Genomic DNA, 26703 nt, shown 5'->3' on the forward strand with positions numbered 1-26703 from the left:
ATGGGTTCGGTCTCTGGGCTGGGAAGATGCCCTAGAGGAGGCAATGGCCGCTCACTCCAGTGCTCCTGCCTGGAGAATCCCATGGACAGAGGAGCCTGGTGGACCACAGTCCCTCGGGTCCCAAATAGTCGGACGTGACTGAGTGACTGAACACGCACATATTTAAATGGAGGTTTATTAGGTTACATTATATATTTTATACTTAAGGTGAGAAACAGAACAAAGCTGTTCATTTGCCTCTTACTTTAAAGTCTGTGTGTTTAGTAAACGCTGATACGGGCCTGCAGGGCCCACAGAAATTAACCAAACAGCACCCTGTTCCCTGCCCAGAGTGTTAGGGCTGTGACCTGTATACCAGGGGGCCAGGCCCGTGGGAGTGGAGGTGATTGAACTGGGCCTGGAACAATCAGCAGACGCTAGTAGAGAGTTGATGGAAGAACATTCTAGAGTAAAGCCTCCCCTGCTTGCTTGCAGTGTCAAATGTGAGCTGCAGTCTAAATGACAGTTTCTTGAAATAAGGATTCAAAAGTATTTATTTTGTCATATTTTTCTACTCTCCCATTGGCAGGGATAACTTGAAGCTGACATAAAAAATTATTTTCGTCTGTATATTAGACTAAATTGTCATAATCAAGGACCAGCTAGGCAGTATATCACATCAAACTAAAATTGAGTCTTTGTAACATTTGAAAAGAGTTGTAATGTTTTTATATTGATGAAGCATTTGCATTATGTAGAAATTAATTCCATAACTCTATCTAATGGACACTTGAGTTTTAACCCTTTTAGATTTTGCTTCCCTTCTTGACTGAATCCTAACATTGTAATTTCCCTTTGTAGACTTGGATGGTTATGGCTTCTGGTATAGCTTTCCCGTTTAATCTAGACTTAGGTTTGCACTGGAATGGTGCAGTGGCTTTGTTTTATTATTCATATATACAATATATTCACACCATGGTCCCAAGAGAGATGGCTGGTGGTGATCTTATGTTTAACTGTAATTGGTCCTATCCCCCACCCCATCTGCTTCGTTTAGTCCAAGGATCCTTATCCTGAAATCGGAGGATGGAAGTTGGGTGTCGGGGGAGGTTCATGAGCTTAGACAGAAGAAAAATTCACCTTTGTTTTCACTAATCTCTAACTGCAGTTTAACATCTTCAGTTATGAGTTCTCACCCTCCCGCCTCCCATTAGCACTGGCAACTCCTGTGACAGTAACATTACTAAAATCAGTTATTTTCATGTTGTATTATAGTTGTTACACATTTTTCAAAAATACTGAATACGCTCATCATTACTTTGAATTACAGTAGTTATGTGATTTGCCACTGGACCAAGTTAAGTCTGGTGAGAAGCACATAATGCTGTATCATAATTATTTGGATAATTCCCTTTTGGTGTGATTCTTTTGTATTGTGTTGTGGTCTGTTTTATGGCATTTACAAATCTCTCTCTGAGAAGGGTCTGTAGGATGTTGTCAGAGGGGGTCTGTGGCACAGTGAGTTTAGGAGCTTCTGCTTTGGTTCCTGGGGTGCATTTCAAAGCATGCCAGCATCTGTTTTGGGAGGACTGGTGGGAAGGTGGGGTACGTAATTAAAAGCTGAGATACAGTCTCTCATTCCCACAACCTTGTCTGTTGCCCTAAGCCATGCCAGCACGGAGCTTTTCACAGCCTCAGTAGCTCGTGTGGTCATTGTAATATATGCTCACCACAAAAAAGAAAGTGTTCAAGTGCATTCTCTATCGCCTTTGGAAAAAATACAGTAAATGATTCCTATCCAAAAATGGTTAAAATAAAAATAGCTTAGGCGCTTAAAGGGGCAGCCCTCAGCTGTCTAGTAAAATCTTATAATCCAAAAGAGTCTAGTCTCTGTTTCTGGTTTGCTATTTTTACAGCATTCATTCCTTCTGCAAATATCTGTTGCATGCATGCTATGCACGGGCATTGTGTTGGAGATCTACAGGTTTATCTTCTAAGGTCTACTTGAGATATTTCTTATCACTTAAAAACCTTGAAATCACTAAATTTTCATTTTCAATTGCAGTCACTCATACATTGAGCAAACTTACTGAATACTTGCTCTGTGCCAGGCACTGTCCTGGACACTTCAGGCTATAACAGTGAGCAAAATGGACAATAATTCTGGTCTCTCAGAGCTGTCATTCAAGCGTTTCGGTGTTTTATCCTCTGAAGTTTATAGGGCTGTCCTGAATGTGCTGCAGAAACTGCCTGCCACTCAGGCAGGTGAGTAGTTTTGTAAGGCAGTGGTTTTCACTCTGTTCCTGTGGGCCTCATGACACCTCAGTGCTGGCAGAAGGAAGAAGGGGATGTCCTTCCCCAGCTCCATTTGAATCAGAGCTTTGCTACTCTTAGGTATTTGGGATTGCTGGCAAGTTGGGAGTGGGGTGTGATGGGGGAGAGTTCTCTTGCCTATGGGATGTTTGGAAATTCGGTCACATTTCCAAAAAATGTGATTGGCATTATCTGTGGCTAGCTGATACAGAATAAATTTTTGTCATTTATTACCAGTTCTGTACTGAAAGGCAGTTGGAATAATAGCAAGCTCATTGCCTGCAGGTGCTGTTACTTTAATAGAGAGTTGACCTTTTCATTACTTGGCAAACATGAAGCTCACAGTTGGCATTTGTTGGAAGCTAATGTGTGGTAGGTGCTACACTAACAACTTTCACATTGTTTAATTTTCTCCTCAAAACAGCCTGCAACATAGGATGCTGAGTTCTAAGAAGTTGGATGTCTTGCTCGCACTGGCAAGGGTTTGGAGCTTATTTTGGCATTCCCATTCCAGAATTGCCTGCAGGATCTGTCACTGGAGTAGATTCATGGCTTCAGCTGGGGCAGGTCTTAGGGCTGACCTTGTCTATCTTTTTGAAGGTTATTCTGTTTCCGTTTTGCCCCCAGATATGCTATCTCCTCTTTCTTCCTCTGAATGGAATGTTTCTCTCTGACTTAAAAAGCAATACTGGGTTCATTCTCATCTCTCCTGATTACCTTCCCGCCTCTCCCCATATGTGCACAAACACTTCATGCTCTTGACACAACTAGGGGTCTCGGCAGTGGATGCAAAGTTTGGGCTGCTCATTGCACGTTTGCCAGAATAGCTTCTGATGGGGCAGAGTTCATGACAGCTAGTGTGAGAGTAATTGCAGTTGGGTCCTGAAGAGATTATTATTATTTTTTGTTGTTGTTATTTCCATTGTGTAGTGTTTGCAGTGAATGAAATTGATGCTGTGATGAGGAGGAGGGAGATGGTTCTAGAATGGGTTGACCGTATGCCCATGATGATAAATGCAGAACACTGTGGTCCACACCCCTCCTTTTTTCTTTCTTTCTTTCTTTTTTTTTAGTAAAGGAAATGACCATTTAGTGTATGCGAGAAACCATAGCTAAGAAAAAAATGTTGACTGTGACATTTCTGGGCTTGGGATTATAGGCAATTTTAACTTTCTCTATATTTTTCTTTTATGTGGATATTTATTAAGCTTGTTATTGGGAATGAAAGATGACTAAAGAATACATTCTGCTGCTGTGTTTTAGAAGGAGGCTGAATTATTGAAAAGTGGAAAGACAGTTAGTACTTGCTGCTGCTTGGTTCTGGAGGTTGGCCCTTTGCTATTGAGGCAAGCTGCCGCAGGCCAGCTTGCTCCTGGCTCAGACCCAGGAGGAAGGCCCTGACCTTGGCCCTGGAAGGTAGTCAGAGGCAGGGGATAGGTGTCCTGCTTTTCTGTCCCTTCTGCCCAGCAGCTGTCCGCCTGCGGTGTCTTAGTCATAGTGGCACTTGGGCTGGTGCTGCCTGGGGTGGAGGCCGCAGGGACTCCAAGAACAGAGGGTACATACGAAGGATGCATCCCAGAGGGAAAAACACATGCTATCTTCCTCTTAGAATAGGGGGGAAGGAGAGGCAGGGGAGGAATTTGAGAGAAAAGCCTGTATTTTCCAGTAGCTGCCTTGATCCTGATAAACTGACTCTATTCACTTTGCCTTAAGCACAAAGAGTGAGACTGTCAGACAGTCTCCGGGGCTGGTTATGCACAGCCCGGGCTGTCACCCATCACACGGAAGTACAGCCCCGAGTTGATGAACAGGTGAGACCCTGTGCTCAGGTGGGGAGCGGCCCCGGCCTGGCCTCTGTATGGGGTGCATGATGCTGATCTCAGGCTCCCCCTGGGCTATCACCCATCACACGGAAGTACAGCCCCGAGTTGATGAACAGGTGAGACCCTGTGCTCAGGTGGGGAGCAGCCCCGGCCTGGCCTCTGTATGGGGTGCATGATGCTGATCTCAGGCTCCCCCTGGGCTGCCCACGTTCTAGACACAAGCAGAGCCTCCGGGAGACAGCTGCTGCTTGTTGCTGTGGTTCAGAGCCCTGTACCGGGCACAGGGCGCTCTCCTTTACTCATTCTTTTCCTTTGGGGGAGGGAACCAATCTTTTGCCTAAGAAATTAAGTCCTGCCCTTAGAGATCTTGCTGAAGCCCAGGAGATTGCCTTGCTTTATTTTTCATTGAGGTGGGCTGTGCTAACAGCCAGTGAAGGAGGCTATGTGTTCTGGAGAGAGCGCAAGGCCACATGATACTCCAGTGCCCCGTCACTGAGGTGGGCACCAGCCCCAATGCCAGTCTGGTGCAAGGGGGAGATGACCTTTCGAGAAAAGCAGACTCATCTTGGAGTGAAGCATGTAGACCTGTGTACGAGGCCCTGTGTAGCTACTTTGCAAATAACCCACGTGTTGTGGTCGTGTTTCTTCATTCTTCTGCATTACATGTGAGTCCTTTCTCATCATTCATAGCCAGGAGATAAGTGGGTAGAGCAGTCATGTGTAAACAAGTCATTCAGACATGAATTTTACTTTGGCTCTTTCTCAGCAGTCGTTGATGTGATCTAAAATTTTATATATTCACTTTTTTTATAGGGAAAAAAATTGAGCCAGTTTGGACTCCCTGAGGGTCTTTGATAGCTGGTTTCATTCTAACAAGGGTAGAGTTTGGTGAATATATAAATCATCCTGTTTGCTCTGAATAATTTATTTGAAGTATACTCTATACTGAGCTTGTATTTCCCTATCTTCATACCCTCCTTAGCACTGCTGCTCCCGTAGTGATTGGTGTTCCACATTGTTTAGTTATTTTCATACTTGTGTATTTTCTTTGTTTAGACTGTAGGTTCCTTGAAGGAGATTTATGTGTTCCTATCTTTGTATTCCCCATAGAATTCGGCATAAGGTGAAGGCTTCCCTGGTGGCTCAGAAGGTAAAGAATCTGCCTGCGGTGTGGGAAACCCAGGTTCGATCCCTGGGTTGGGAAGACCTCCTGGAAAAGGAAAAGGTCGCCCACTCCAGTATTGCCTGAAGAATTCCCTGGCGGTCCACGGGGTCAGAAAGAGTCAGACATGATTGAGAGACTGGAACTTTATACACGTTGGAAGTGTGAACAGGACTCTGTGTTGCAAGTGACAGTATAAAATGGGTTTATCAAAAAAATGATTGCTATGAGAATGCGATTGATAGGACATCAGGGATAGCTGGATCCAGGCCCTCAGCCATCATTTCCACCCTCTTGCTTCCATTCTCTCCCTTCCCGTCTTTGTTCCATCTCCCATGGAACTCTCTGGCATGCGTTTATGTGTGATGGCGCCTGCAGTTCCAGGCTTACAGCCACGGAACTAAGTCCAAAAGCAAGATTCCTCAGTCCTGGCGCTGCTGAGGTTTTGGGCCAGATGAGTCTTTGCGGGGGAGCCTGTCCTATACATCATAGGGTGTGCGGCAGCGTCCCTGGCCCGACCACCCCTGGGTGAGGAGGGGTGGGGCAGCATTGCCCCTGTTTGAGAATCACTGTCTAAAGCAACAGCACGTTTTTTTCCTCCCCGCTGTCAATTCCATAAACCACCTAAGTCTTGCAATCATTGGTCTGGAATGGAGTTATGTACCCAACCCCAAACTAATTACCGGGCCGGCAGGGGTGGAGGCGGTGGAGCTTGTGGAGTCATTAATAGTGTGCTGGTCAGCTTGGGCCGGGGTTGCCAGTCCACTCATGGACTGTGGTTTAGGTGGGCCTGTGTGTCCCACCTAACTACTGGAATGGAAGTGGGATGAGGTCCTGATTATTACTAGAAACAAGGGGGGTGGATTCCATGTAAGACCAAAACAAAGCCCCAAACTCCCAAACCAAAGCAAAGAACACGTGACCACCCCCCCAACCCCCCCCCCCCCCTTTCCCTCCTGCCCCGGGGACTAGGATGTCTGTGTGACTTCAGAGTGAAGGCTTGGTGTGGTAGGAAGAGGATGTGTCTGGCATCAGGTTGATTCCATCTGGCTCCTGTCCTTATTAGCTGGGTAACATTGGGCTAGTTGTTGAAAGTGTTAGTCGCTCAGTCATATCTGACTCTGCGACCCCATGGACCATAGCTCTCCAGGCTCTTCTGTCCATGGAATTCTCCAGGCAGGAATACTGGTTGGGTTGCCATTTCCTTCTACAGGGGATCTTCCTGACCCAGGGATTGAACCTGGGTCTCCTGCATTGCAGTCAGATTCTTTACCATCTGAGCCACTGTCTCCTTCTCAGTTGTATTGAATCATGCCTGCAAAAATATTTCTTTTTGGTAACATTTTCATTGAAGTGTACCAAATAGAATTATACATAAATCATATACTCAATGACTTATGGTTTGAGTAATCTTATATGGCTGGCAAGCAGATCAATAGCCCAGAAGGCCCCATCATAGCCCCCTCAAAGTTCTCCTTCCTCCAGAGATAATACCTATTCTGCTTCCTATTTGTCATAGTTTAGTTTTTCCTGTTTTTGAAATTTGGCAAAAATGGAATTGTACCATGTGATTCTTTTATACCTGTTGCTTTCATTCAATGTGGTGTTTGTATTTACCCATGTTATTGCATAGAGAACAGCTTGTTTATTTTCATACTGCAGGCCACTAGTGTTTTATTAACTGCTCTGAGATTTTCAAGGACTTTTGAGAAATAAAGGAGCACAGTGAAAAGCACTCATGTGTCTGTCACTTAACAGAAGGTCCATATTCTCCTTTCCTCTAAGACTATTGATTTGGACATGGAAAGATGACACACGGGCACTCATTAGCTTGAAGATCAATTCCAATGAGTTTAATGTTTGGTCCTGGATGATTTTAGGTAGAAACAAAGCAGTATTGGCACCCAGTGCTCTGGCTGGCTTCCCTGTTTTGCTGATAAATGCAAACTGTGTGACCAGACAGTCCTTTATTGAAGATCTCTTCTCAGTGACAATTTCAAAAGGGCATATTTTTTCTTGTTAAAGTAGAGTTGATGTCCAATGTTGTGCCAATCTCTGTTGTGTAGCAAAATGACTCAGTTATATACGTATATATGTTGTTTTTTCATGTTCTTTTCCATTATGATTTATCACAGAATATTAAATACAGTTTCTTGTGTTATATATTAGGATTTTAGCTGTTTATCCGTTCTAAATGTAATAGTTTGCATCTGCCAGCCCCACACTCCAGTCCCTCTCTCTCCCTCCCCACTCGGCAGCAACAAGGCTGTTCCCTGTGTCTGAGCCTGTTTCTGTTTTATAGGTCGGTTCATTTGTGCCATATTTTAAATTCCACGTGTAAGTGGTATCATGTGGTGACTGTCCTTCTCTTTCTGGCTGACTTCGCTTAGTGTGGTGGTCTCTAGTTGTGTCCTTGTTTCTGCAGATGGCCTTGTTCCGTTCTGTTCTGTATGGATGGACTGCGTCTTCATCCATTCAGCTCTTGACGGACATTTAGGCCGCCTCCATGTTTTGGCTGTTGTGAGCGGTGCTGCTGAGACCGTTCGGGTGCATGTATCTTTTTGAATTGTAGCTTTGTCCAGGTAGATTCCCAGGAGTGGGGTTGCTGGATCACATGGTAGCGCTACGTTTAGTTTTTTGAGGAGCCTCCATACTGTTCTCCATAGTGACTACACCCATTTACATTCCCACCGACAGCGTAGGAGGGTTCCCCTTTCTCCACACCCTCTCCAGCATTTGTTATTTGTAGACTTTAATGATAGTCATTCTGACTGGTGTGAGGTGGTACCTCATTGTAATTTTGATTTGCATTTCTCTAATAATTAGTGATGTTGAGCATCTTTTCATGTGCCTACTGGCCATCTGTATGCCTTCTTTGGAGAAATGTCTGTTAAGGTCTTCTGCCCATTCTTTGAGTGAGTTGTTTTTTTATTGTGTTGTTATGAGCTATTTGTATATTTTGGAGATAAAGCCTTTGTCTGTTGTATCATTTTTAAGTATTTTCTCCTATTCCATTGGTTGTCTTTTTTATTTTTATTTTTTTTATGGTTTCCTTTGCTGTACAAAAGCTTGTAAGTTTGATTAGGTCCCATTTGTTTGTTTTTGTTTTTATTCCTATTGCCTTGGGAGACTGACCTAATTAATAAAAACATTGATATGATTTATGTCAGAAAATGTTTTGCCTATGCTGTCTTCTAGGAGTTTTATGGTGTCATGTTTTTTGTTTAAATCTTTAAGCCATTTTGAGTTTATTTTTGTGCATGTGCATGCATGTTTTAACTCCATTTATTTACATGCAGGGTGTCATTTATTGAAACCAATTATGGCGTGTGTCCTGGAGAAGGAAATGGCTTTTTTTAAAAATAGTTACTTGCAGCATATTTACATGTTTTAGTTCCCCTGTTTTGTAGAAAAGGGACCCTAGAGTCCTTTTTCAAAGATTGTGTAATGTGCAGAACTAATACGGGATAATTGCTATGGTAAACTGCTGGTTCATTATATTTGTGAATGTTTCTTAATCTTGGAGACATTATTTTGATGTCTCTAAGATTTGGTCAAAAACATAGAGTAGTGTTTCTTACAAGGCACTTGCTCTCCTGTATTTAATAGTTTGAGACTTCTAAAATACAGTGAATTTATTTGCAAGTCAAATTTGCCCTTAAATGGTATACATAGCTTGCCAGATGTCTGTGGGGTGAATTTTGTGTTTTTGACTTCACTAGTTTGTTCATCTCTGCTGTAAGCAGGGTCTGGATCTGTGAGTTGGGCTGCTTCACTGCTGTTCACAGTTCGCGTAGGTTCTTAAGAATCCCATGGATTTTGGGTGTGGGCAGGGTGAGGAGTGTCTTCCTTACCTCTGGGCATGACAGAGGACAGGTGGTAAATCTGGAATTCTGCCCCTGACAGCTCTTAGATGTTTCTGAAAAACCGCAGGTGCCAGGGCCTCACTTCCACAGACTACTTCATCTAGACTGATGAAAACTAGATAAAAGTCACTCGTTTTAAAAGTTTATCTGCCTCTGTAGTGTGTATTTGAGTTACAAATCAGTGCATTAAATGAAGAGGTTTAGACTTTGAGAACTTATGTTCCCAGGTTGATCTTTTAGTGACTTCTGTCAGTGTTTATGCTGACCATTCAAAATGTCTTAGCTTTAAAAAACTGTTTTAGAAAACATACAAAGCAATTTCATACTCTTAGAGCAATATCTTCTACCTTCTTGTGTTAGCTCCTGCAGCGATTAAATCCCTTCGTAAGTTGGATTTTATTCTCATTGTTTTAAGTGTTTGTAGAACAGTGTTGGTTTAGCCAGAAGGTTGTAGGGAACCTTTCGAATGATTATTTCATAGTATGATGCTGGGGTTTGTGTTTGCATTGCATCATTCCGTGAGGTTTAAAAGCTACGAAGAAGAGAGTTTATCCAGTTTGTCACATCAGAACCAGGGCGGCTGAATGCTGCTATTTCTTTTTTACCCGGAGGCTAGACTGATGAGGCATTCCTGACCCAGGGTGTGAGGGCTGCGTTAGGGGCCAGGGTCATCAGCGTTTTTGACACGCCAGGTGCTTCCCCAGCCAGATCACAGCGCATCTGATCTCTCTGTCAGGAAGATGTAGCGCATTCATCTGACCTTTGGCTAACTGGAAGCTCACAGCAGGAGCAGGGGCATCGGTTCCCTGGGAGGAGCCGCGCCAGACCTCTCCTGGGGACCAGGCTTCTGCAGTGCACATTGGGAACTACAGGTTCCGACAAGGCTCTTACTCCCTGCCCTTGAACCTCTGCTCAGGTCAGGGGCAGGCTCATCTTCTTCACTGTATGCGGTGTGTCCACATCTTTATTTTGAATCGAGTCTTGATAGGCCAAACTGTTGAATGTTAGGAATGCTCACATGTGTCCTGTCGAGAATATCGGACAGCAGTCTTATTCTCTTTAAATAATCAAAGTATTGAGCACTAGTAAGAAGATATTTTCTTAAGTGTTTTGTATGAAATTCAAGGCATATAAGACAGGGTACATGGAGACATGGTTTAATTTCATTTTCTTTCCCTATTTACTTGTTTATGACCAACAAATACAAATGACCACTTATTACCAATGAAAACAAAACAAGTCTGTTTCTTCTGGGAAATAATATCTGAAATGATTGTTTTCTATTCAGAGTGCTCGTTTTAACTCCTTGCAGTGAGGGAACATTTCATCCAATGGGCAAAACACAGTTTTTAATATTTTATTTGTTACTAGTCGGCAGAAAATCACAAGTGTAAATGTTCAGTAAAATGGCTTTTCGTCCTAAATAATGTTTCAAGGGCTCTTTCCTAAGTCCTTGTGAATAAAATTACACTTGCAGTGTGTTTATAATCCTTTAAAATCCTCAAATCTTTAAAAAGAAATTTGACCCAAAGGTTTAAATAAGGATTTTATTTGCAGAAATGAGTATTTTAATTCTCTTAGATTATCATTTTCTGACTACTTATAAAACAATATTCACAAACCTGCTACAGAAACTTCATACTGTACCATGCATTTGTTAGTACGTGAATTCAGAAGAAACTTATTTTGGCTGTGAAAGAAGTGCAGATGTAAAAATGACCTTAAGCATAAACCCAAATAGGTTGACAGAAGAGTAGTTCAATAGATTTTTTATGTTTAAAACAGAGTTTGTTTCTTCATTATTGGCAATTCATTTCAGTTAACATTTTTATTGCAATGCCCATTGTTAAAAGAAAGGAAACCAAATCTGAAATCCTTGTGAATTTATCTCAGCAAAATGCTTTTCAGATTCTTGTTTTTGCTGCCATTAGTTTTGATTTACTTTATCTGCAGTCAGAAATGACGTAGATATTATTGCTGTGACTAAAAAAAGATTTTTATTAAAAGTACCCAGATCATATCAGTGGGAATAAACGCTACTGACCTCAGCGTATTTGCCCTTAAAGCGTCTGTGTATTTGCAGTAAATATTGTAACTTGAAGTAGATGTTCTCATAGACTCAAAGTTTCACCTTGAGACATTTTTTAGTTGCTTGCTTGTTTTGGAGGGTCATTGTGGGCATCCCTGCTTTATGTTTTGCACACGCTGCCAACTCCGGCAGACCTGTCCCAGCCCTTGTTTATTCAGTCAGCGCCCCCACCCCGCACCCCAAGGAGGAGTGCTTTTTCCCTCGCTGGCTCTGGCATCTCGCTGCCTGCCTGTCCTCCTGCTTCTCTGCCGTGATCCTTAGTTTCTCTGCACCCGAGATGCTGGTGTATCCTAACCCCCCCATCTTAGCTCACTTCCTTTCCTTCCCCTTTTTCTGTTGCCAGGGCATCACCCACCTCCCGTCTGTATACATGGGCCGTTGGTGTCCAGTCGAGATCTCCTGTCTGGGACTCCAGGCTGGCTTGTCCAGCTGCCCGCCACATGTCTTTACTCTCAAGTCCTTCTGGTCGTACTCAGCGTGGACAGGAGGGGAGCTCACTGTCATCTCTCCCCAGATTCCCTAATGGAGCCTCAGCCTTCTTCCATGAGTCCCGTGCAGTCTCCCATGCCCCCAGCTCCCCCATCCAGGTAGTCACCAGTCATGTGAGTCTGCCTTCTGGAATCTTTCCTGCCACCTTTTTTTCCTCTTGCAGTACTTGCTGCTTAGCTCAGGTTCCCAGCAGACCCCGTCTCAGTTACTGTAAAGATTCTAACCAAACCTTCCTCCAGGCCCCACTCCCTTCTCAGGCAGGGCTATCTTGTGTTCATCTCACACTTCTGAATCCCTGCCTCTTGGCATCCAGTTATACCTAGGATGACATTCGGAAATAAAATGAAATAAATGACCCACTTTCCTTATGTTACAAGTGATAGTGTAGGTGAGTCCAGGACAGAGTTATAAAGAATAGGGAATTCAGGATTTCATCATAAGTGAACATCACGTCTTCATTTTTTTTTAATTATGCAATTTTAAAGGACTACTTTCCGTTTACAGTTCTTAGGAAATGTTGGCTATATTCCCTGTGTTGTACAGTACATTCTTGAGTCCATCTTACGCCCATTAATTTATACCTCATTCTTTCCTGCCTTTATTACTCCTTTCCCCCCGCCTCACTGGTAACCACTAGTTTGTTCTCTGTATTTGTGGATCTACTTGTTTTTTTTTTTTTTTTTAATATTTACTAGTTTGTTTGTGTGTGTGTGTGTGTGCTCAGTCATGTCTGACTCTTGCGACCCTATGGACACAGCCTGCCAGACTCCTCTGTTTCTGTGGGATTCTCTAGGCAAGAATACTGGAGTGGGTTGCTATTCCCTCCTCCAGGGGATCTTCTCCACCCAGGGATTGAACCGGGTCTCCTGCATTGCAGGATTCTTTACCAACTGAGCCACCAGGGAATCCCCATTTTATTAAACTTCACATAAAATTGATATCACACACATATAATTGATTTCTCTGTCTGTTTTATTTCACTTAGCATAATGCCCTCCAAGTCCATCCATGTTACTGCAAATAGAAAACGTTCATTCTTTTTTATGGCTGAGTGGTATTACATTATATATACATGTATATGTATTAATATGATTATATATATATAATTATTCTAGTTCTGTGAAAAATATCATTAGTAGTTTGATAGGGATTGAATTGCATCTGTAGATTGCCTTGGGTAGTATAATCGCTTTAACTATATTGATTCTTCCAGGCCAGTAACATAGTGTATCTTTCCATCTGTCTGCATTGTCTTCAGTTTCTTTCATCATTGTCTTAAAGTTTATGGAGTACAGGTTTTTTGCCACCTTAGGTATGTTTATTTCTCAGTATTGTATTCTTTTTTTTTGATTTGATGGTAAATGGAATTTCCTTAATTTCTTTTTCTGATATTCTGTTGTTAGTGTATAGAGATGTAACAGATTTCTGTGTATTAATTTTGTAACCTGAAACTTTACAGATTTCTACTAGAGCATTAATGAGCTCTAGTAGTTTTCCAGTAGCATCTTTAGGATTTTCTATGTGTGGTATCATGTCATCTGCAAACAGTGACAGTTTTCTTCTTTTCAATTTGGATTCCTTTTTATTTTGTTTTTTCTTTGCTTGCTTTGGCTAGGACTTCTAAAACTATGTTGAATGAAAGTGGTGAGAGTGGGTATCCTTATCTTGTTCCTGATCTTAGAGTGAATACTTTCAGCTTTTCACTGTTGTGTATGACGTTAGCTGTGGGTTTGTCGTATACCTTCGTTTTTCAAAAAGCAGTACCCAGGTCTGTTCTGGTAAAGAGAACTAAACTATAAAAGTTTTGCAAAATTAGACATAAATGGGGGCTTCCCTTGTGGCTCAGCTGGTAAAGAATCTGCCTGCAATGCAGGACACCTGGGTTTGATCCCTGGTTTGGGAAGATCCCCTGGAGAAGTGAAAGGCTGCCCACTCCAGTATTCTGGCGTAGAAGTTCCAAGGACTGTATAGTCAATGGGGTCACAAAGAGTTGGAGACGACTGACTTTCACTTCACTTCACTTTAGACATAAGTGGAGCCCACTTTTTATTTAGTCTTTTAGTATACCTGAATGACTTACAGAAATGTTTTTAAAATGTTGGATTTTAAACTGTTTACAATTTATTGTTGAAACTGTGTTTGGTAATATGCCTTCAAATATTTTGAAATTGTTATATTCTTGTTAGGATCCCTGAGATTTTTCTAAGCCCAGTTATCTCCTTTACACCCATATTCACACAGCTTACCAGCTCAAGGAGAGGGAGGCACTGGTTTTTGACTAAAGCATTATCTTTTGAAGAATCTGATTAAAGGATAGGAAAAAGATTGGTGGCTGGGAAAAGGACCACAGCACAACTCTGCCTGCCTAGGACCGATATACACTTTAGCCTCTTCTGACCTTGTGAAGAGACGGAAAAAGCAAGTTCTCTAATCTACGTCTTACTTGTGTTTCTACTTTATTACCGAGTCACCATAAATTCATATGACTTCACACATTTCTCTCCCCTTTGATATGTAATGAAAGACACCATTACTCACTTCAGATGCAGTGGGAAGACCCAGCATATAGAAATGTCGGGTATTGTAAGAAGCCTCAAAAGACTGAGTAAGCTTTGAATTTCCTGTTCAGAGAGTGGGGTTAGTAATTAGGAAGATTCACATGACTCCTGATAAAATAATTTTACCCATTTGCTTAGAAAAGCATCTTTTAGTTGCATAAACTGTTTTTCTTTTTTGAAAAAGTCATTATTCTTTATGCTCACAGAAACAACTTTTACCTGAAAAATCTTTTAAGAATCCCCCCCAACCAAGAGAGAAAAACTGAAGCTGTTTTTGCCAAGGTCCTGTAGTGACTGTTTGGCAAATGTGTGAATGAAATCTAGACTTGCTACTTCTTTTTTCTTTCTGTCCTTTTATATTTATGAATAGCTTTTAGGCCTTGGCAAGATGTGTGATTATTTATATGTAGAGGAATGAGCCACAGCCCAAGCTGTGCAATACTCAGAGCATGTGGATGCTTGACATTGAAATTCTGGCTTCCTTAGTGTCATTTAGGTCTTATGCTTTACGAATTAATTTTTTAAAATATAAAATATGTCTAAAGATGTTTTGACTTTTTGTATGATCAAGTACCTTGAAAGGATATATCTTAATCTTTTCAGCAGAGATTGTCTTTAAGGTGTGCATGATATGAAATTACAGAGAAAAGTCTTTTGAGTTGGGTCTTTGCGGATTATGTTATGAACACAGAATATAAGTTTTTTCAGATCTACTGAAACCACCTCCCTTTACTGTATATATTGATCTTTGACCTAAACTGTAAAGGGTTTGGTTTTCTTTTCCTTCTGTAATGTTGTTAAAAAGACAATGGGCCTATGGGTATTGGGTGTTCAATTGGATTTTCCTAGAAAGAGAAAAGGAAAAAAATAGCCTTGGGTGTTATTTGATAGGTCATATCAAAAGCTAGGCCTTTCCTTATGAAAATGCATTCACGCCTGTCTTGTGTTAGTGCTGTGGCTGTATGTCTTCCAGATGATTGGACACGTGCTTATTCATTCTGTGGAGGACTCGTCTCTTTCTGTGGCTTCTTTGAAGGATCTTGTCAGAAGCTAATGATGAGAGGGTATAGCAGTTGGCCTGACAATAGTACATGAGACTCTCTTGTTCATTCTCTTGATCATGACTACATTGGGAACCAAAGGCTTTAGAAGTTGAGTGGAAAGGAGCCACAGTGTGTTGCCTTGATAATAATACTGTCATGGTTGCTTAGTCCTTGATTAAAACCTCCTAGCTCTGTAGTCAAAACTGTTCAACTATTAGGGAATATAAAACTGAGGAATAAATTATCAGTTGTCATTAGGGAAAGTAATGATGTTATGATTAGAAGAAAGGTTGTGTAAGGTAATTTCAGTCTTGTTATCCTCATCCTGTCATTTATTTTGAAATAAATCCCAAGATTTATTTTGAAAGATGTACTGCCATGAAATCTAGAATAACTGCATACTGTTTTGGTGACAGACCTCTTGAAGGGAGAGTGAGGGCTTCTCGGAGAAGACCTTTGGCTCTGGAGTGGGGGGACCAGCCTGGGTTTAACTTGTTGTGAGTGTGGACTCGTTACTTAAGCTTGCAGGCACATGAATCCCCTAGCATATCCCCGACGTGTAAGGGATGCTTAATAAATACTGCTGTCCTCTCTGAAAGTCGTGCCTTTCCCTCTCCTGGTCTGGGACTCTGTGGGCTTCTCCTTTGGCCCCGTGTGATGAAACATGCAGTGCATGGATGTGGGGAGCATGAGTGGCTCCGGTGGATGCGGGCTTAGTCACTCAGTCCTGTCCGACTCTTTGCTACCCCACGTGTGTGTGTGTAGCCAGCCAGGCTCCTCTGTCCATGGGATTCTCCAGGCAGGAATGCTGGAGTGGGTTGCCATGCCCTCCTCCAGGGGATCTTCCCAACCCAGGGTTCGAACCGGGTCTCCTGCATTACAGGCGGATTCTTTTCCAGCTGAGCTACCAGGGAAGCCCATCCACAGCAGGTTCCAAATGACATTCCTTCCTTTCCCGGCAGGTGCCTGAGATTATCAGTTCCATCCGGCAGGCTGGGAAGATCGCCCGCCAGGAGGAGTTCCGCTGCCCTTCGGAGTTCGATGACACCTTCGCCAAGAAGTTCGAGGTGCTCTTCTGCGGCCGCGTGGCCGTGGCGCACAGGAAGGCCCCGCCCGCCCTGATCGACGAGTGCATCGAGGGCTTCAGTCACGTGAGCGGCGGCTTCTCCTCGGATCACTTCCGGTCTGCGCTGCAGCCGCCGGGGGATGGGGAGCGGGGCCCGCGGCCCATGCGCAAGTCCTTCTCGCAGCCCGGGCTGCGCTCCTTGGCCTTCCGAAAGGAGTTTCAGGATGCGGGCCTGCGGAGTAGTAGTTTCTTTAGCTCTTTTGAGGAGAGCGACATCGAGAACCACCTGATTAGTGGACACAATATTGTGCAGCCGACAGATATTGAGGAAAATCGAACTATGCTCTTCACGGTAAAATATTATCAAGCTTCCCGCACATCCCCAGTCTGGTCTGTGTGTTCAAAAGAAAATCTGCTTAGTTGGGCAAAGATTATCTGTGAATTGCTTTTGGATTTATGTGTGAATCCGTATATTTTTATTCTGAATAATTCTTTTGTCTGGATAGAATCCTTATTTAGTCCCCATTAGCCTTGGGAATTATTGGGGGGTAACAAACAGAATTTATCTTACATCCTGTTTGATTTTTATCCCCCTCCCACACGGTGGGGAAGACATCTTTTCAATGTGGAACAATCAATTAATGTGTGTAAAAGAGGTTCCCAAAGGGTTTTTTTTTTTGAAACCATATTTCAAGTAATATATTTCAGCAAAATATTTTGGAAAATACCCCTTCTTTATTATTTTTATTAATTTGTAAAACTACTTACACTTTGTTACCTGGGTAATTGGGGATAACATGATATTTGAAATTGATACTCAAAGTACAGTATTAGTTTAGCCAGCTGCTTACTCTTTTCTAGAAATGATTTGATAAACTGACAGTGAGCCAAATGCCAGGAAAGGCATGCGCAGGAGGCTGTCCCTGGCACTTGAGGCTCCTGGGATCCGGGCTGATCGCGGCTGTTCTGGAAAGGTTGCTATCCTGGGAGTCGTCTGGGTCTGAGATGATGGGACTCAGCTGGCTCCCTAGTGAGCTGGTCTCTGCAATATGGGAAACAGATTGTTCTCAGCCTCCTCTGTCTCTTCTTTGGCCTAAGGCTGACTGAGAGTCTAGAGAGAGAGCAAGGTGTGCTTAAATGTAATATTTCCATGCCTAACTCAGGGCCAAGTGATGAGGAAGCTGGCTGTGTAGACATACAGGTTCAAGATCAAGATGGAGTGTCAGAGGGCCAATTTCTTCCTCTTTTCATGGTTGACCTAGTATACTGAAAAGAGTGCTACGTTGGCAAGACTGGTGTTGTAATGTGTGATCTATATTTAAAAAAAAAAAAACAAACCACCAAAACTTCTTGGTGTCATTGGGAAAGCTGCTTAGAGCCCTTATTTTCAAGTACTTATTGTGTAAGTGCTGTATATAGGGTCCCTTGCAACATGCTAGACATACAGCAATGAACAGGACAGGCATGATCTCTGCGCACGGGAAATTTAGCTTCCAGTGAGAGACTGACAGCTGACTGTAGGAGTAATTGTCTCAGTAAAACCGTGATAAATGCTGCAAGGAGAAGTAAAGGATGCTCTGAGGGCTTCTGGGGAAGCAGGGCTTTCCGAAGGCAGTGATTTTCACTGAGCAGAGACGTCACTGTGGCCAGCTGGAGGATCATCCCGGGTTCGCAGAGCAGCAGGGAAGGGAGGGAAGCTGCACAGTTAATGTGTGGTTATTGCGACACAGCCCTCTGCGCTAACGAGATCCGTTAGGCTGACCCTCGTCTGTAAGACAACGTTAGTTTGTGCTGACACTCTCAACTCATTTAGGAAGTCAGGTAAGCAGGAGTGAGTACCTAACACAGTATGTACTCGACAAATGGTAGATTTTTAACAATAATTTAAGACTTTTCTGATCATTAGAGAGTGTCCTGGAAATTTTAAAACAGAAGCTCCTGTATCCTTGGAGATTCACTTATGCAGAAACCTCTCTTTTTACAAAGGGGAGCTGTGGGAACCTGAGGCTTTGTGACTGACTTTGGGGTATTTGGTCCTTTCGCCTCAAGGCTGCTGCCTGATGACGGTGAACGCACTGACTGTTGTCTGCTGCCCGAAGCCTGTAGAATGGAGTGTGGCCTGGAGTGGCCGTCTGCGTGACGCGGTCACTGTTCAGTAGGAGCTTGAGCCGTTGATTCTGTATTTTCCTCGGTCATGAAATGAGAAAGTTTGTGTAATAAATCTGAATTCAGTGTTCATGCAAAGCTAGTTTTTTTCTCTCTTTGTCTTTTAAGATTGGTCAATCTGAAGTTTACCTCATCAGTCCTGACACCAAAAAAATAGCGTTGCAGAAAAATTTTAAGGAGATATCCTTTTGCTCTCAGGTAAATGGACATGGGTTATCAGCTCAACTGCAGTTGAATTTTTTAATGAATTATTTTACTGTCTGTCATTCAACCGAAGTGGCTAAGGTCACAAGATGTATGCTAAGTGCTGGGTTTGTGATCTTGCATTTCCTTTTGTATATTAAGGCAAAATATAATTTTGAAGTTAAAAATTTTGCTTTTAGCAACCATAACTTACTGGAGAAAGTAGGTCTCCTTTTCTTTTTTTCCCAGTCATTGGTAGTGGTCCACAGCCATCATTTCCAGGTGTATGTGCGTGTATGTGTGTCTATATGCATATTCATATATACATTCATACACACTAATGTATTTTTTAAAGTACTTATTTTTACTTTATAAAAATTCATGACTTTTGGGATACCAAGATCATTATCTTTTCTTCCTTAAAATATAATAAATAATGACTACCTTTAAGGATGTTTTCCTTAGAGTACAGTGTCTACTTGAGTTCTTTCCTGAAAATCTCCTGGGTGTGTTTCATAGAGAGATTTGGAGAATCTGTCAGTTATAATGAGCTATGACAACTTTACTCAGAATCTTCCTAGCAAAAATGTGTTACTGTTTGGGTAGTTTTTGAAAGTCTATAATCATTTTCTCATTTTCATCTTCTCAAAATTAATAAGATATAATGAAACTCTCATTGTTGATTTATAATGTGATCTGTGTAATGATTCAATAGGGAATTTTTCCCCCCAAAGGTGAAAACAACGTTCATGCATAAAACCGACTAGAGAACCATTTACAAAGAAAATGTTTTTTCCAAATCGTATTCTCCTTTGGAGTAACCTCTTGCATATGCTTAACTTGCCGTTGGAGAACATTGATGGCAATGCCAGGATGTGTCAGTGATTGCTCGTTTAATGGGAAATATTTGACCTGAAAGTGAGATTCTCCATAGACATTTTATCTTGATTTGCTTGTATTTCTATTGAAATGGTAATATTAAATATTTGCTTTTTCATATGGTAGTTTTATTATTTCCTAAATGATGTTTACAAGTTTACATGATCACCTGCCCTTCAAGCTGTCAACACTCTGCATGCTCGTGCTTTCAGGAGATGCTGTAGGTTAATATTTATGGGTGGTGTCTTATCTGTATTAAGGTGGTTCTTAGCTGATACTTTCAAAACAAGTGCACATATTAATATTTATTAAAAAGAGCTCTTAGGAAACTGTGATACAGCTTTGGCCTTAATATCTTATGTTTGAAAGTATCTCTGTTCTTTGTGTGTATAACTTTTGGCTCATTCTTCCTACCAGTTTACTTCAGGATTTACTTCTTTGTTATTTTAGGAGTACAAATATTTTAAATCCTTTCCTTTAATTTTTGTGTCTACGTGTGTTGGCTTGTGTGTGTGTACAGTTGTGTTTCTTTGTTACTCTCTCATCTACTTATTCCTTATTCCTTAAATACCTAAGAAAAGTTCTCATTTTTCTGTGTCAGCTTTTCTCCACTTCCTCTCACTACTAAAATGAGGATAAAAGCTCTGGTTTTCAGATCCTGCTTCTCTTATTGTGGGGATAGTCAGAGGAGTAACATTTGAGTAGAACTTCATATTTGAGAGGTGTTTTTAAATATTTAAAACATCTGAGAAAATAGTAGTTTCATAGAGTCCTTTAAAACTGTGCTGTGTGAGTCTTCAGCTGCCCGTGCGGCAGTGATGCCTCCTCTGGGCACTGCTGACCGTTCTTGCTCTCGTCCCTGCCTTCCACAGGGTATTAGACATGTGGACCACTTTGGGTTCATCTGCCGGGAGTCTTGCGGAGGTGGAGGCTTTCATTTCGTCTGCTATGTGTTTCAGTGTGCAAATGAAGCTCTGGTAAGTGAGAAGGAGCTCTTCTTACCTTGAAATCTCATCTACAGGGGATGTCAGCCTCACCGATTTCTTTACATAGCAAAACTATATGGCCTCGCTGACAAATTATTCGGTTTTAATTATACTTTTGTGACTGTTTAATAACCAGCTGATATACACTTGAGACATACTTGGGTGCACATTTTCAATGCTCACGTTCACCCTCTGCTTTAGCATCTTTCAAAGGTCATTTTGGACTTTTGATCAGAAGAGTTGGTTTTCGTTCAGTATTTAATTTGCATCTAGTTTTTACCTTATCTCCTTGAAAAGCTTTGAGCATTTGTAGTGTTTCTAGACTATGTATAATCCTAGTGGTTCTTAACGATTATGATCCATTAACCTGTGACTAACAGCCCAGAAGAATCTTCAGTGCTGGGTCTTCCCACCGAGTCCTGAAATCTCTGCCCGATCACTTTAAGCGGACTGTCTGCTCTCTGTGTTGTCCCCTCTTCGGTCAGGTGGATGAGATCATGATGACCCTGAAGCAGGCCTTCACGGTGGCCGCTCTGCAGCGGACAGCGAAGGCGCCGGCCCAGCTCTGCGACGGCTGCCCCCTGCAGGGCCTGCACAAGCTCTGCGAGCGGATCGAGGGTGAGCTGGGGCGGGGCGGGGCGGGCCGGGCAGGAGTCCAGGGGCCTGGGCAAATTCGTTGGAAGATTCTGTCCCATGGAGGCTGATGTTAGTTACAGGGGTCGTGGAGGGGTGTTTTCTGTACATCAGCTGCTACCATCTCCCCTCGAGGGGCCCTGAGGAGGGTGGAGGAGTTAGGGGAGCAGAGGGCACAAGACCGGCTGCGCTGTTAATCATGGTGGGTGAGTGTTCAGTTGGCCGCCATGGAGGGGTCTAGTAAGAGGAGAGGTAAGGATTACCGCCGAGTCAGCCGATTACACGGCTTCCCTGCTGGCTCACTGCAGCTCTCCTGCAATGCAGGAAGCCCAGGTTTGATCCCTGGGTAGGGAAGATCCCCTGGAGAAATCTTGCCTGGGAAATCCCATGGACAGAGGAGCCTGGTGGGCTGCATTTTGTGGGGTCACAAAGAGTTGGAAACGCAGAGAGTCCATTACAAGGTCAACGATAGCTTCTTCCAGAGCAGGTTTAATGGCCAGAGGGCAGGTTGCAGTTGAGGAGCCAGTGAGAAAGAGCGCAGGAAGTGTTGCTCCGAGTTTTTCTAGGAATTTGGCTTGGGGAGAAACTGCGGTAAATGTTATGATTTCCATGCTTAAGATATGCCTGGCACTGTACTGTTTTCTTTAACATGTATTATCATCCATTTAATCCTCACCACTTTGTGGAAGGAAAAGGGATTACTGCACATTTGAGGGACAAGCAAACCTCCTTTCTGGGGCTTGGGGATGATAACCGTCCTGACGGATGTGAAGTGCTATCTGATTTCCCTTTTTAAAGACAAATTGACATCATCTTAAAGCCTGGTCGACTACAGTCCATGGGGTCGCAAAGAGTCAGACATGACTGAGCGACTTCACTTCACTTCACTCAAGGTCTTCAAAGGTTCATTTGCTGGCATTCCAGTGCTGTTTAAAATGGGTCAAAATGATTAACATTTTCAACCATGTTTTCCTAGTTGTTCCTCTTTGCTGACATGATGCAAAATATATCTGGGAACAAGAAAAGTTGTGCTTTAACAAGAGATCCCATCTGAGAGCATCACTAGTTCTTTCCTTAGTGGTTGTCAAGATAAGGTAAACGATGATGGCAGTGTCCCCTATGAGCTTGTAAAGAAGGCTGCAGTGACCGGCCTTGAAGATAAAGCAGATTCTGACCTGCAGGAGCTGGAAGGGTTCCAGGGTTCCACCTGACAAATCTGTCTTTGATCTGGCTTAGCTTTCAGAGAGCTATACCTGAAAAGTTTAATTATGGTAGAGATTTTGCTGCTGTAGTTTCAGAGTTATCATTTAATTCATCTTTTTACTGGATAAGATCCAAGCAAAGCAGAAAGCTATGCTAATGTAAAAACATCCATTAGCTAGCACAATTAGAAGACTGGTGAGGGTGCCTTTTGCCTACATGTTGGGAAGCATTTCTAAAGCATCTACGGCACATTATTAGAGCCGTCCTTAGTAAGGGAGATACTGATTATTTTATGGACATTTAGTTTCAGGTTCTTACATTTTGCTAGATTGCATCCCTACCCAGGGATCCAACCCGGGTCTCCCCGCATTGCAGGCAGATTCTTTGCCATCTATCAGGGAATCCCCAAGTAGAATGAAATCGTTTATTAAAGCTCATTGTATGTACCCATAACAGTGGTTGTAATAGGAAGTTATGATCTGGCCAAGAACATCATAAACAGTGGAGAGGAACAGTGACATGGCCACAAAATGAAAGACTGAAAGACTGTTTTCTTAATCAATTGATGTAGTTAATGTGCTCTGGAATCCATAAAGTAGAATAAATAAACTGCACTTGTGGGTGCCGATGGACACTTAAAACACGTGAGAGGAGCAGCTGTGCAGATTCTGGGCTTGGACTCCCTATGACTGCTAGTATTTACAGAGCATTTTGCTTATTCTAAAGTTTAGAGGAGCATTTTGGGAATTCTTGGAATAAATGACACTTTCACTAAAAAGAAAAAGTTGAACTGAGGTTTCCTTTTGCTCTCCAAGTAAATTTGCCTTCGGCAAAGCAAAACTATTCATCAGCGCTCCCTTTAATAAGAGCCTTTTCTGGCGGCCAGCATGAAGGCAGATTGACTTGCTGCCCTTCTCACCTGTGAAACCTTTGGTATCACGTGGGGAATGCTGCCTTCTTGCTGCAGAAACCCCCAGGAGCGGCTGAAAATATTGAGAAGCCCCATGGAGCGTGCACAGTGGAGAGCAGGCATGGGGCCTGGAGGACCAGCTTTGATTTGAGATGGGGCAGAAGGGACCTAATGAATTGAGAGCTCCTGAAGACAAGGCTAGAACTGTCTAAGGATGTCTGCACACCTACTGAACATGACGAGTAGACTGTATTGTCTGATTTCACCTGAGATTGTTAGAAGTATGTATAATGAGTCTAACTCTTCTTGAGGTTTTTCTCCATATGTGAATGTTTCATCAAACAGTGCAAGTGTGTCCACGAGAGGATGCTTGGACGGTATCATTGACATCCAGATGCAGGGAGGATTTTTATCTAGTGACCTCTGAGTGCTAATTTTGCTCATAAATGTAAACACTGTTTTGATTCAGCCTGTAAGTAGTTAGTGCAGTGAAGGCATCGCTGTTTCCCTGGCTGGTATGACCTGACAGCTTGCCAGAGGAGTAGCGAACTGACCGGTGCTCTGACAGATCGAGCGGTCCTTTCTGCACCTTTAATCACTTCTCTCTTTTAAACTGAAGAATAGTTGACTTCCAATATTATTAGTGTCTGTGTGCAACATGGTGATTCAGTATTTTTATATCTTCTACACCATACAGTGTCATCGTAACATTATTGACTGCATTCCCTTTGCCATACATCACACCCCTGTGACTTCTTCATTTTACCACTGGTAGTTTAAACCGCTGGTACATCTTAGTCCCCTTCACTTATTTTGCCCTTCCCCTCCTCCCCTCTGCCCTACGGCCACTGGCTCGTTCTTGCTAAGTCTATCTGTGTCTTGTTATATTGTGTTTTAGACTCCACATATAAGTGAGAATCTGCCCTGCTTGTCGTTCCCGGCCTGACATCTTTCACCGGGCAGTTCACTTTGGTGTGAGGTCGCCGGTGTCAGGTGACCTGACCGTGTCTGGGTAATGGGAGGCGGTGGAGAGTTCTGGAGTGGTCTCTGGAGGCAGATCAGCGTGGGTCAGATTCTCACTCTGTCCCTTCCGTAGCTGATGACACTGGACAAAATATTTGACTTGATTGTGCCTCAGTTTCTTCACCTGTGGACCTGGGATTACTCTATATGGTGCCCACTCCCAGGATTATGTTAAGGGTTAGATGAGATTGTGCGGTGTTCGGTAAATGGCACAGCAGTCGTTAAAAAAAAATACTGGCTTTTATTCTTATGGTGGCCTTTTAGGGTTTTCTTGGCCAAAAAAAAAGGTGGTGGGGGAGTACCTCTGGAAGGACTTGGAGAAGCTGCAGTGGTCTGAGCCGGGGCAGTGGCCTCCCACAGCTTGCTGAGGAGGCAGGGAGTGCTGGCTCTGGGATGGGCCTGGCTGCTAACTGGCCTCCCGGCCTGTCAATCACCTGGCTTCTCTGGACCTCAGCAAACTCATCTGTAAAACAGAAGCTGATTTCCAAGTCCCTGTTCTTGATTTCCGAGATGCCCTATCTGGCCATCCTCGTTATGTCGATGAATCTGGCCCAGAGCCTGGCCCAGCAGCTCGCCCTCAGGAGGAGATGGGGTAGCAAGTGGATAGGGACAGGACTGCCCTGAAAGTCATCGCCGCAGTTTTTTTCCATGATAGGTTGGCAAATCCTTTCATCCAGACTCATCGTGTGTGTTCATCCTCAGCCCCAGGGAAAGGCAGAGCGGGGTCTGAGCCATATATGTGTGGAGAAGGAGCTTTCTGAAATACCAGATTCTGGTGGGCACTAAAATGGCAGCTTTATGTTAATGACTTTCCCTCAGAATCCTCTGTAATGTTAATTATGTGGTCATAAGACTATTAATAAGCATGTGGTGGTGAAAGGAAAGTTGTTGGCCACACGAATCACTTTTATGTGAAAGAGCCTAACCTGCAGAATGTTGGTCAGTTCTCAGACGGGGTAGTAGTGGTTTCTCCTTAAGGGCGATTGTCTAGCTTACATATAAACACTCATGAGGGTTTATCATTTCCTGAGGACAGTGTTCTAGCTGTGTGCGGTGTTCCACCATGGAGTAGTGGTAGGAAAAAACCGATTTGGAACCGCACAAAGCTGAGGGCTGAGGTAGAGTCCAGTGTGTTGGTCTTTGAGAGTCTTATGAGCTCTCTGGGTCTCAGTTTTCCTAACTGTAAAATGGGGCTAAGCAAGTCCTCTTCATCAGGTTGTTCTAGTATAAGATGAAATGATACAAACCTGATGTTTAAGTTGGCGTCTAGCACATGAGGGCTCAGTCAAAAACTGTTCCTTGTCAGTGTCCTCATCACTGACATTATCATTGATTGGAATTTCCATAAGACCTCAGATGCCTGAAGAGGGAGGGAGAGCGTGTGAGAGAGAGAGTGAGTGGAAGGTGCTGACTCTACATCGGAACTGTCACTGCTGTGTTCTCAGCTCTGCTCTCTCTTTTTTTCTTAATAGGAATGAATTCTTCCAAAACCAAACTAGAACTCCAGAAGCACCTGACAACGTTAACTAATCAGGAGCAAGCAACTATTTTTGAGGAGGTTCAGGTACAGTACTGGTTTTTAATTTCCAGAAAGGGAAAAAAAAAAGCAGCTTCTCTGTGGAATGTTATCATAAAAAATAGCAAAGCAGACCTGTCGGAGCCCTGAGGAAGTGGACCTGAGTTCCTCTTGGTTTGAGCTTTAACAGCCTTGGGACAAGGGCAAGGTCAGTATTGCAGACTCCTGTCAGAACTTGGCTTTCATGTGAAAGCTACTAAACCAGGGGAGTGCTCTCTTAAGGAATGAGAGGAAGGAAATTGTAAAGTAGAAGGAGCCTCAGCCTGGGAGACAGAGGACCCTGGACTTTGGTCCCTGAGTACTGCTCTCTCCAGAGACTTCTGCCAGCTCCGTTCCACTCAGGATCTCAGACCTCAATGTGGGAGTCTTAAGGCTATAACATTTTGTACATGAAGTTGAACATAAGTTTCCCTCCTCGCTGTTTTTTTTTTTTTTTTTTCAGTTTTGAAAATACATTTAAATGTTGCCTACACTATGTAGTATTTCAAATCTAAACATAAAAACAAAATAGAGGACAAAACCCAAGCTCATTGGTTTCTTGCTTTAACCCTGGAAGCTTGCTGTCATCCTTGTGTTCAGATGCACGTATCTCGGGAGACCACGCTCTGCATGGTCTATAGTCCGTTCTATATGCCTATAGTCCGTTCATTATGAATCTTTGATGAGCTCATCAAAAATGTCATGTCTGCTCTTGCAAAGGGATGTTTTCCGTGGTTTCGTGGCACTTTTTCTCGGGAGGCGATCACAGCAGAACAA

The 26703-nt window shown here is 43.0% G+C and overlaps 1 protein-coding gene across 6 annotated transcripts in view; it reads left to right on the top strand.

The window, feature by feature from the left end:
• The window catches only part of TBC1D1 (TBC1 domain family member 1), a 224136-nt gene that overhangs the window by 97356 nt on the left and 100077 nt on the right, over positions 1-26703 (top strand). For all 6 annotated transcript variants that reach the window (XM_043870715.1, XM_043870716.1, XM_043870717.1 and 3 more), the window contains 5 exons: positions 16285-16740; positions 18663-18752; positions 20489-20593; positions 21088-21220; positions 25844-25935. In XM_043870715.1, coding sequence (XP_043726650.1) covers positions 16285-16740; positions 18663-18752; positions 20489-20593; positions 21088-21220; positions 25844-25935 — 876 coding nt within the window. The remainder of the gene's footprint in view (positions 1-16284; positions 16741-18662; positions 18753-20488; positions 20594-21087; positions 21221-25843; positions 25936-26703) is intronic.

The sequence above is a fragment of the Cervus elaphus genome, chromosome 17, assembly GCF_910594005.1.
Source record: "Cervus elaphus chromosome 17, mCerEla1.1, whole genome shotgun sequence".
NCBI lineage: Eukaryota > Metazoa > Chordata > Mammalia > Artiodactyla > Cervidae > Cervus > Cervus elaphus.